At 43.3% G+C, this 12,292-nt stretch overlaps 1 protein-coding gene across 2 annotated transcripts in view; it reads right to left on the minus strand.

Annotated features, from left to right (window-relative positions):
- The window catches only part of EDNRB (endothelin receptor type B), a 31,777-nt gene extending 20,036 nt beyond the window's left edge, over positions 1-11,741 (minus strand). The window contains exons 1-2 of one of the 2 annotated variants that reach the window (XM_086328602.1): positions 11,565-11,741; positions 10,235-10,766 (exon numbers count right to left, since the gene is read on the minus strand). In XM_086328602.1, coding sequence (XP_086184728.1) covers positions 10,235-10,714 — 480 coding nt within the window. In that variant the 5' untranslated portion in view covers positions 10,715-10,766; positions 11,565-11,741. Of the gene's footprint in view, positions 1-10,234; positions 10,767-11,486 lie in introns of both variants that reach the window. The other variant, XM_086328601.1, reaches the window with a different exon arrangement.
- Positions 11,742-12,292: the final 551 nt, after the last annotated feature.

Consider the following 12,292-nt stretch of genomic DNA (forward strand, 5'->3'; position numbering starts at 1 on the left):
ATTAACTTCACTTTAAATATATATCCCTTCTCAGGTTACAATGAAATTTATTTCCACATCTGTAACAGGCCAGTAAATAACTGGATGGCTACTCTTCTATGATCTGAACCTGAAAACTTATCCTCAATTTGTGCTTAAAAGCTTTCAATGACATGTCACATATGTTGAAAAGATTCAACTAAGAGCATTAAGAAATGCTATTCACAAGTCTAGCTTTATGGTCAGATTCACTTCTCTGAGCTGAATCTTCTAAGATAACTGTGACACCTGAAGAAACAAAAGAATTATAACCTGATGATCTCATGGCTCAGAAAGTGACTCTCAAACTTAATAAATTCAACAAATCTTAAGTCATTTCATGTCTTACTTAAACCTAATTCTATCCAGAGAATGGTTTACAGAATAATCTGTGCTTAGAAAACATTTGATTACTATGGAAGTCAAAAGCTCTTTAATATAAATTAAAACATTGCATGAGGGGGAAGGCGACATATAGAACCTAACACCCAGAGAATTGGGTTACTCCTTTCTGAAAAGTAAAATGAAGCTAAGGAGGAGAGAAGTAGAAACACAAGGGTGAGAAGGCACGAGTATGTCTGGAAAGGAATCTTGGGGACAAAATGCCTCAGTCAACTTTGCTGACATATTTCTTTTTCTTTTTTTTTGATGTGGACCATTTTTAAGGTCTTTATTGAATTTGTTACAACATTGCTTCTGTTTTATGCTTTGGTTTTTTGGCTGCGAGGAATGTGAAATCTTAGCTCTCTGACCAGGGCTCGAACCCATACCCTCTGCACTAGAAGACAAAGTCTTAACCACTGGACCCCCAGGGAAGTAAGTCCCTGCTAATAATTTCTGACTCAAGAACAATCCTCATTCTCTCTTTCTTCTACCACCCCATTTTGGCCATTTTCTTATTTCTTTACCAATTTCACCAGAGGATCTTTTAGGAAAGACAAATAGTAAATCTGTAAAATAAAAGCATTGGAAAGAAAAAAAAAGTCTAAAATTAGAGAATTTGCTGGCTAAGGTACATCCATATACCATGCTCAGCTATCTCCTAGACATAACCAACCTCTTCTTAACTTTGCAAAGTCCTCAAAGAAAATGCTTCACATCATAAATTATATCTAGAATCGCATTTCAGCTCAGGCTCTATCTGTCAACATCCTTGAAAGCACTTAGTCACTTATTAGCATTAGGCATGTTTCTCTAAAGATCATCAATCATTGCATATTAGCTACACAGTGAAAACCTTATTTGGTTTTCTTTAGAGAATGAAGACCCTGGCTCCCTGGCTTCGAAACAACATGGTCTTGGCTGTATCATCCTCTTGTACAACTATGGAAATACCTTCAGTCTTGAACGATTCATTTAAAATAAGCAAAGAAAAAAATGTAAAGTCTTTGATAGATAAACCTTACCATGTTGAAAGAGACATTGCCCTGACATTTTAAGAGCCTTAGATTTATGGAGTGACCGAGTGACAGATCAAAGGCAAACACAAGAAGAATCATAGAGTTAACCCTGGGAAACCTTCCATTGTCCATGGCCAAGGGTTTGCCAATCACTTTGTCACAGGCATCCATGGGCAAAATGTGAAGCAATGAATCAGAACTAGGAAGTGTTGCGTTTCTGGGTTATTTGACATCTGCTATTCACTTTTCACTTTCATACATTGGAGAAGGAAATGGCAACCCGCTCCAGTGTTCTTGCCTGGAGAATCCCAGGGATGGTGGAGCCTGATGGGTTGCTGTCTATGGGGTCACACAGAGTCAGACATGACTGAAGAGACTTAGCAGCGGCAGCATTGACCTCTTATTCTGCAATGGCCAATAGCCTCATATATATAGAAAAAAGAACAAAAATCTCTTCTTTTTCATTTGGACAGTTACAAAAATATGAGTAGAACGTCTGTCAACAAGCATTTGTCTGCGGTTGACTGTTACAGGGTGTTGGAGTGTTAGTTATATTTATTAATTGACTCAAGGTTATTCAAAACAAATAGTCTTACTCTTTATTAATACTTTTAAAATGTTACTACTTCAAATATGATTAATTGGTGGTCCTTAAATTTTTTTTTTTTAATTTAAATAAAGGAATCTCAGAAGTATCTAGGTTCTGTTCTGGGTACAAAATGCTTCTTCTACTAACATATCTCTGTGCTCAGTTGTGTCTGACTCTTTGCAATCTCATGGACTATAGCCTGCCAGGCTCCTCTGTACATGGAATTTTCCAGGCAAGAATACTAGCATGGGTTGCCATTTCTACCTCCAGAAGATCTTCCTGATCCAGGGATCAAACTTGTATCTCCTGCATTAGCAGGCAGATTCTTTACGGCTAAGCTGCCGGTGAACCCTAACATATCTCCAGATATTACTAAAATGTCACTAAAATATCACAGTTACTTAACTGGACATATCAACAGTATTGATATCTTGGGCAAAATTAGACTCGCCTACTCAATGGCAGGGGCTTCCCCGGTGGATCAGCAGTAAAGAATCCACCTGCCAATGCAAGACACACTGGTTCAATCCCTGAGTTGGGAAGATCCCCTGGAGAAGGAAATGGCACCCCACTCCAGTATTCTTGCTTGGGAAATCTCCTGGAATGAGAAGCCTGGCGGCCTACAGTCCTGGGGGTTGCAAAAGAGTCAGACAGGACTCAGCAACTAAACAATGACATCCACCACCTCCATGATACCTTTACTTCTTGTGTTGCTCTATACACATAAACTTCCATTTATTAATCAGAGAAGTATAACTTCAAAAGTTAAAATTTGATGGTGTTCTGTTCACTTCTACTTCTAACTACGAAACTAGTTAATCATACACAGACTTGTTAAGTGCTAGAAGTAGTCTAAGATTGAAAAGTGAGAAAGGTGCTTTTGATTGAAATATAGCTTTGATTGTGTCCCAAGCAGGAAAGCCTGACTATCTGACAGTCACTACAAGGTCATTTCACTCAAAACTCATTTGAGGGTTCAGTGAAGCAATTCCCATTTTGACATACCAGCATTTTAATGTTACATGTATTCCACCTGAAGTGGTTAAATGTTAAAGATCAGTAGTTTTTGCCTCTCAGACCTAGGAAGGCAGCTTCTTTGCCTCCAACAGTGGCCTCCAAAGTCTTAACAATAAAACCATCTAGAGGCACTCGAAACAGGCCACCAGCTTAATTTTTAGAAAGCTCTCCACCGCCACAAGATTATACTTGGATCCTTATCAAAATAATGTCCATGTAGATATCTGTCATCAGTTTTTAAGGAAATTTGTTTTCAAATGCAATTTGTGTGTGTGTGTGTGTGAGCTCTGTTGTGCCTGACTCTTTGCAACTCCATGGACTGTAGCCCACTAGGAAAAAAAAAGTCCATGGAATTTCCCAGGTAAGACTACTGGAGCAGTTTGCCATTTCCTTCTCCAGGGATCTTCCCGACCTGGGGACTGAAACTGCGTCTCATACCTTTAGGCTTTTTACCAGTAGGGCCACTGGGACGATACTAAATGCTATTTGCTTATATATAGAGGAAACTATATTTCTATTATTTACTATATTTATGTTAACTATATATATCAACTCAGTTATCCATGTAAATACAGCACAAAGAGAATGAATTTGTTACAATTTAAAAGTTCAATATTTGCTCAAGCATTTTTAACTTCTTGAGATGTTAAGAGAAGTTGAAGAAATTTTCAATTCAAGGCTTTAAAAAATATCACTGCTAATCCAAACCAAGCAAACCAACTAATCAATCAATCACTAACAACACATAAAACTTCACAGCATCTATAAGTACACTCAGCTCTTCCTATGCAACTTTGACATTGGTGCTACTCCAGGATTCTATAGAACATCTAGATTATTTCATTCATTTTAGTCTTACAAGAAGGACACAATAAGTAGTTTGTGAATAAGGAGAGATTCACCCTCCCATGAGATACTTAAAACACTAGTCTGTGGGTCAGTGCATACATAGCCCATATAAATACTGGCATAGTGATTCACGTTCTATTTTAGAGATAGATATTGATACATATATATGTGTGTATATATGTATGTATATGTGTGAACATATATATATATATATATATATATATATATATATATGAGGGGTTCCCTTGTGGCTCAGCTGGTAAAGAATCTGCCTGCAATGTGGGAGACCTGGGTTCGATCCCTGGGTTGGGAAGATCCCCTGGAGAAGGGAATGGCAACTCACTCCAGTATTCTTGCCTGGAAAATCCCATGGACAGAGGAGACTGGCCGGCTGCAGTCCATAGGGTTGCAAAGAATTGTACTTGTCTAAGCAGCTAGCAGTTTCACTTTTAACTTTTCATATATATATGAAAGTGAAAGTTGCTCAGTCACGTCCGACTCTTTGTGACCCCATGGACTATACAGTCCATGGGAATTCTCCAGGCCAGAATACTGGAGTGAGTAGCCTTTCCCTTCTCCAGGGGATCTGAGCCACCAGGGAAGCCCATATAAAGGTGGCTTCTGACCAGGGCTCTCACCAGAGCTCCTGAGTCAGGGAGGAAATACTGATAAACAGATGTTGTGGGAGACTCAGCAAACTGAAGCTCTAAAAAGGTTTCAGATAATCATGTGAAATGCTGGAAATAAAAGCTTATTTCTCCTTCTCAGCAACACACACTGGGGTTGTCACTGTATTGCATAAGAACATCCAGATGAAAAATGAAATGCAAGCATCCAGAAAGGATGTTTAAAAATATGTAAGTATATATGTATATATATTAATATGTGAATATATTAAATGTTATAAAAATATGTAGATAAGTAGAGAGGTGAATATCACTGGTTACAATACCTGGTACAATGTAACCAAGTAATAAATGTTATTAGAATGTGTATGAGTGTATGTGTGAATAAGAATGGAAACTTTTTTTTTTATTTTAGCTTTTGCCATTATAAGCATGACTACAAATAACATCTTTGTATAGCTTTGTAACATCTTACACAAACTCATGATTCAAACTAAGAGTACAACAATAACTTTGGGGGTCAGTATAGCAATGTCTATCAAAATTACAAAGGCACATATCCTTTGATTCAATAATTCTAATTCTAGAAATTTATCCTTCAACTATAGTCACACATGCGTACAAAGCCATACAAAAAAGTTATTTGTAGTCAAGTTTATAATGGCAAAAGCTGAAAAACAAGACAATTTCCATTCTTATTCACACGCACTCTCTCACACATTCTAGTAACATTTATTACTTGGTTAGTTTTACCAGGAACTGTGACCAATGATATTCACCTATCTACTTATCTACACATTCTTATAACATTTAATGTATTTACATATGAATATGTATAACCATATATGTGCATGTGTGTGTGCTCAGTCGCTTCAGCCCTGTCCTACTCTTTGCAACCCCAGGGATGGTAACCTGGCAGGCTCCTCTGTCCATGGGATTTTCCCAGCAAGATTACTGGAGTGGGTTGCCATGCCTTCTTCCAACTGATTCAGGGATCAAACCCACGTCTCCTGTGTCTCCTGCATTGGCAGGAGGATTCTTTACTGCTGAGCCACTGGGGAAGCCCATATACACATACACTTATATATTTTTAAAGGTCCTCTTTGGATGCTTGCATTTCATTTTCATCTAGATGCTCTTATGTAATACAATGACAGCCCTAGTGTGTGCTGCTGAGAAGGAGACACAGCTTTTATTTCCAGCATGCTTACATGCCTATCTGAAGCCCCTTTTAAGCTTCAGTATGCTGAGTCTCCCACAACATCTGTCAATCAGAATTTCCTCCCTGACATAGGAGCCCTGGTGAGAGGACTGACTCTGTCTAGAAGTTTCCAGAGAACAGTTCCTTGAAGGAGTTGAGGCAGAAGAGACACATGCCCTGAGGTTTGTCAGCGCTCATAGCAGCCCCTCCCTGAAAAGTCCCATCCCGTTTCTACAGCTGCATCAAGGAGCATGGCTTTCAGCCAAATCTGTGACATTTTGTGGTTTGTCAACTTTATTGAACTCTAGAATTACTGAACTCCAGATTAAGTTACAGATTCATGTTGAAGTTTCGATACCCTGGGTAAACCAATAGATGACTTGCAGTATTATATGAACCTTCAGAAATTGTGAATGTATATTATATTATGTATTAATTATAATGCTCAGATAATGGCACCCCACTCCAGTACTCTTGCCTGGAAAATCCCATGGACAGAGGAGCCTGATGGGCTTCAGTCCATGGGGTCGTGAAGAGTCGGACACGACTGAGCGACTTCCCTTTCATTTTTCACTTTCATGCATTGGAGAAGGAAATTGCAACCCACTCCAGTGTTCTTGCCTGGAGAATCCCCGGGATGGGGAAGCCTGATGGGGTGCCATCAATGGGGGTCACACAGAGTCAGACACAACTGAAGCGACTTAGCAGCAGCATCAGCAGATGGTATAGAATCCACCTGCAACATGAGAGACTCAGGTTGGATCCCTAGGTTGGAAAGATCCCCTGGAGAAGGAAAGGGGCTACCTACTCCAGTATTCTTGTCTGGAGAATTCCATACTGGTCGGCATGAGGTCAAAAGAGTTGGACAAGTGACTAATACTTTTTCTTTCATACATAAATTATCTATTTATATATTAATTTATATAGCATATAACATAGATAATTAAGTGGGTTTTCAAGAGACTAGTAACATCCCACAAAAACAAAATTAGAAATCACCAGAGTACCCCACTTTAGGCTAAATTTAAATGATACTCATAATTCACTTAAGTTCCTTTGTGTGAAGTATAATACTTAACTACTGTGAAATTCTAAATGCATTTTTTAAACTTTTTAATATAGTGACATACTTATTTAAAGAAATAAGTGGCTTTTAACTAGTCCTGGATTAGATGTTTTTGTAAATAAAGACTTTAGAATAACAAACAGTGATATTATCAATGTTATACATTATAGATCATCTGAGGGGAATTTCAGGAGATAGAAATCTTCAGATGACAAAATTAAAACTGAAAATGCTTCCCAAGAAGCCTACTGTGAGGTAGTGCATCACATAATTGCACCATTATACTCCAGTGAGGTCCTAACAATATTCCAGGTTGGAGGAGGTCATGCTGTGAGCAGCTCAATCTGTGCAGGGTGGGGGGTTCTAGGGCCAGAGGCCTGGGTTCAAACCCAAGTTTCATCACTTTCTAGTGGTGTGACATCATCAAGTTACTTCTTCATCTCTTGAAAATGCAATTTCCCCATCAAACAGGGGTGATAACAATACTCCTTCCATAGGCTTTCTTGTAGTGATTGAAATGAACAAAACCAAGTATACCATGCATAATAATGGTAACCATTGTTATTATATCATGTCTCAAGTGACACATATTTATGCATATTATAAACATAAACCAAAGACCACTATGTAGGATTCAGTGATGGCAAACCTAGCAAGAGGACCTAATTCTAGGTGATGGATTAGTTCATAGCTAATAAGGATAACTACAGGGCCAGATTTGTAATGACTCAGAAACAGAAACATAGGTTGAACAGACTTAATGGTTTCAGGGAAAAGAATGTAACTTCCTAGGGAAATCATAAAAGAGTTTGAAAGGGAGGGAAAACCTGTGTGCCCCTTTGGGAACAGGCTTGTCTCTGGCTTATTGAATGTAATAATTTGGCCAGGCAGAGAAAGTAAGATGGTCCTGGAAGAGCTGATTTACATCTGGTGCCCTCAAACCTACCTTCCCTACAGGATTTCACCTGCCAGCTGACCTAGGAGTTAGGAGGATATCTAAGTGGGCTCACCACATGGGATTTCCTGGTACCTTCCTTAACAGATCTTTCACAAAACTAGATGCAATCTCCCTTTTCAGAAGGATCTTATAATGCTGGGAAAGATTGAGGGCAGGAGGAGAAGGAGGTGACAGAGGATGAGATAGTTGGAGAGCATCACTGACTCAATGGACATGAGTTTGAACAAACTCCAGGAGACGGTAAAGGACAGGGGAGCCTGGTGTGCTGCAGTCCATGGGGTGGCAAAGAGTTGGACACAATTTAGCGAATGAACAACAGTAAATCACTTATTTTAAAGGTTTTCACAATACCTTGTACTCTAAAGTTTCTTAAGTCAGGTTTGAGGAATGCCTCTGCCACATTAGAACAGTAAGACTTGGTCTGTAGGACTCCTAAAATGGGTTAGTTTTGGTTCTAATGGAGATGGGACTGCATATAAGGGACACATTTCAGCCCGTGCTTCTCCCAGGAAATCCTCAGAGTTCATCAGAACTGGTAGTCATGCAGGAAATTAGGATTTCATCTATTTCTCCCTCATTTCTGGGAGTGTTTCTTTCTAGGACCTGGCTCCTAATCTAAATACTATCTGTAAATCTTACAAATCTCTAGAATTCCTTAATGTCTGATTTTTTGGATTAGGATTTCCAGAAATTCATAAAAGACAACCTAAAAGCATCCTATCTGGTAACTTCTCCTGTCACAAAACTCTAAGAATTCCCCACAACCTTTTCCTAACCCTACCTGCCTTCCCCCTTCTCCCCCAATCTTGTACTGAGCCCAAAGCTAGCTTTAGGCAAATCCCCAAAGTACATTCTGAGTTCCTAACACTTTTGGGTTCTGTGTTTATGGGTGACTTTCTATTGCTGATTATGATGGGGATGTAGAGTTTTACATATTTGCATAGTCATTTTTAATATTCCATCTCTTTCCCTTAGGCTGTTTTCTCAACGCCACAAAATTCCAGTTGGTGGGTTCCCTGGTGGATCAGATGGTAAAGCGTCTGCCTGCAATGCGGGAGACTTGGGTTCGATCCCTGGGTGGGGAAGATCCCCTGGAGAAGGAAATGGCAACCCACTCCAGTACTCTTGCCTGGAAAATTCCATGGACTGAGGAACCTTGTAGGCTACAGTCCATGGGGTCGCAAAGAGTCGGACACGACTTAGCGACTTCACTCACTCAGCAGCTTATTATAGAGTTGAGGACACTGAGGTCCAGAGATGTTGGGATGTGTTCAGAGTTTCAAAGCAAGTGGGAGTCAAATCATATGGGGGTTTGTGTCCTGCCCTAGCTCTTCATGCCCATTTCCTCTGATGCCAGTGGTAATCACACAATGATGTTAGCTACTGAAACTGTGACAGACTGCAGTTAAGTGTTCTTGGTCTTGTCTGCAAAGTAATTGATGCGGTGCAGTTCGCACTTTGGAACCTGACAGATTGGGCCTGATTTTCCTCAGCTCCATCACTTATTTCTTGTGAGAGCCTTGAGCATCCTATCATTGATAAAATGGAGTCATATCTACTCATAGGTTGTTAGAAGGAGGAAGGAAAAGTAACACATTTATCCCGGTGCTTGGCCCATCATAGGCATTCAGTAAAGACCAGATACGACACAGTCATGCACAGCAGATGAATATGTTTTCCCACTCACCTGTCTGGGAATCTTTCTCTTAGGCCATTTGTTTTCTAAAAACCTATTCGCTTCCCAAGGTTAGTATGCATATGAATCACATAGGTATTGTAAGATGCAGGTTCTGATTTAATAAATCTGGGGTGGACCTGGAGCTCTAACAAGCTTTCAGGTGATAACAATCTGCCAGTCCATGGTCCATCAAACTCTGAGCAGAGAGAATATACCTTTGTGAGTTGAATTTAGGGACAAGGTCCTTCAAGACCAGTACCTTTCAAACTACCTGGAGGGCTTGTTAAAATACATTTCTAACAAGTTCCCAAGTTATATTTAGGCTGCTGGTCTAAGGCAATGGTAACCCACTCCACTACTCTTGCCTGGAAAATCCCATGGACAGAGGAGCCTGGTAGGCTGCAGTCCATGGAATCACTAAGAGTCGGACACGACTGAGCGACTTCACTTTCACTTTTCACTTTCATGCATTGGAGAAGGAAATGGCAACCCACTCCAGTGTTCTTGCCTGGAGAATCCCAGGGGTGGTGGAGCCTGGTGGGCTCCCGTCTGTGGGGTCGCACAGAGTCGGGCACGACTGAAGCGACTTAGCAGCAGCAGTAGCTAGGGGCTATGCTTTTTCTAGGCTTAGCAGGGGGCTACTGAAACCGGAAGGGTGTTCGGTTCCAATGATTATTGAAAGTACGGGGGGAAGCGGGGTTGTGGGGCCTGAGAGTGGAGGTGGAGGATGAGGGGGATGGCTCTTCTTGAGGAACCTCCCTGCAAAGACTTTCCCATCTTCCCGGGCCTAAGGGTGCGCCCTCCCATCGCGATCCTAGCAGGCACCCCTTACCTTGTAGGTATTGATGGGGATATCAATGATAATGTGCAGCAGGTCTCCGAGAGCCAGGCTGGCTATCAAGATATTTGGACCGTTTCGCATGCACTTGTTCTTGTAAATGATTCTCAGTAGCGTGGAGTTTCCGATGATGCCCAGCACGAACACTAGGCAGGACACCACCGTGTTGATGTACTTGAAAGTCTCCTTGATCTCTATGGGTCCATCGCACGGGGGTGGGGTGCGCGGTGGGATTCCCGCCATCCTTCCCCCTCTAGGAATCTGCGGTGTTGCGGACGATCGCGGGTCGCTGGCGTTGGACCTCCCGGGCCAGGAGGTCTCAGTCGGGGTCTCCATCATCTCTCCGGTCCCCAGAAGTGGCTGAGTGGCCCCGGCTGGCGGGAATTCCCTCTCTTCTGCTTGGATCCCCGCCACGCCGCAGGCAAGGATCAGCGCCACCAGGGCGCGTCCGCACAAGCTGGGCAGCGGCTGCATGCTGCTGCCTGCTCCAGAGGGAGTCGGGTGGCCGCTCCTCCGCTTTCCGAGTCTAGAGACCAGCAAGGGAAGGAAGACAGGACACCCGGGTCAGCGTTCCCAGCCACGCCCCTGCAAGCTGCTATCCTGAAGCGCAGCAGCGCCCACACTCTCAGTGCGCAAAAGTATTAATAAGTCGAGCTGGCGCGGGAGTGGGGAACTCTGGCGCGTGGGACTCGCCTGCGCCCCTAGACCGTCCCTCCAGAGCCAGCTTTGGCTGGTTTTTCCTCCCCTGCGTCCCCTGAGGGGTAAATGACTCGCAGTGGGGCGGGGTATCCTGGAAGGGGTGTGACGGGGAGGATAGGACGGGTGTCCAAAGCAAAGCTTTGAGCTCCTGGTGTGCGCAGAGGGAGCAGTATTCTTTCTGGCCAAGGGCGCGCGGGGACGGGGCAAATCAAGGCAGGTTAGAGATCAAGGGCATCGCCAGTCTCTGCATTCGACTCCACAGCAACCCCGGATGCCGCATGTCTGGACTTTCAGACCCCTTCCTTCCCGGCTCCTTCGGCACCGCCCCCACCCCCCATACACACACCCCAGGACTGAGCCGGCTGACTCGGAAAATCTCCCGGACATCTCCACCTGGTCTAATTGGAAGAGTCTCTATCTGGATTAACTCGGAAGTTTCTATCCCCTCCGAGTGACTTCAGACACTCAAGCCCTCTCCTTCACTCCAATCCCATTTTAATCTGCTGTAGCTACAGGTTAAAAAACAAACAAACAAACAAAAACAAACCTAAGAAGTAATCCAAACTGAAGCCCCAGGATAAGGTTCAATCACAGATTTGAATTAAACACCAAGCAGAACGGTTACCTCTTGGTCCGAACGCACCAGGCAGGGACCTCCTTCCCCCGGCGCGCGGCTGGGTTCCCGGCTGCCCGTGAGCAGAGCGCGCCTCCCTTCAGCAGCGGGAGGGTCTGGCTCTGACGAAACGCCGAGGGAATGCCTGACAGTGTGGCCTCCGCAGTTTGCTCGGGATCCTTGCTGTCCCAAGACAAGTACTTTTATTCATTCGCCCCTTCCCCATCAATCACCACCAGACTCCTCCCGTCCCTAGCGACCGCGCAGCAACCTTTCCCCTGGGGCGACGCCTGGACAGCGTCAGTCGGACCTGGCCGTTGCCATACTGGGCAGTCCTAGGCCAGAGATGCGTCCTGAAAGGCTGTGGACATGTCATAGCTCAAAGCGCTTCAGATGAGTCTCGGCCAAGGGCAAGTTTTTACACAACTCCTGGCCCTCGAGGCTCGAGACTAGAACCTGGCTCTGAATTAAATGTGTTTAATGCCTGCTTCCTAGGTGGTGCTAGTGGTAAAGAACCCACCTGCCAATGCAGGAGACAAGAGACTAGGGTTGCATCCCTGGGTCGGGAAGATTCCCTGGAGGAGGATATGGCAACCCACCCCAGTATTCTTGCCTGAAGAAGGCCCATGGACAGAGGAGCCTGTCGGGCTACAGTCCATAGGGTTGCACAGAGTCTGAAGTGACTGAGCACAGGTACACACGATGTCTGTTAAGACTTCCCTTCCCCGCCCCAAAAGTTA

The sequence above is a fragment of the Bos grunniens genome, chromosome 12, assembly GCF_055505025.1.
Source record: "Bos grunniens cultivar Pamir isolate PY7600 chromosome 12, Bosgru_T2T1.0, whole genome shotgun sequence".
NCBI classification, from domain to species: domain Eukaryota; kingdom Metazoa; phylum Chordata; class Mammalia; order Artiodactyla; family Bovidae; genus Bos; species Bos grunniens.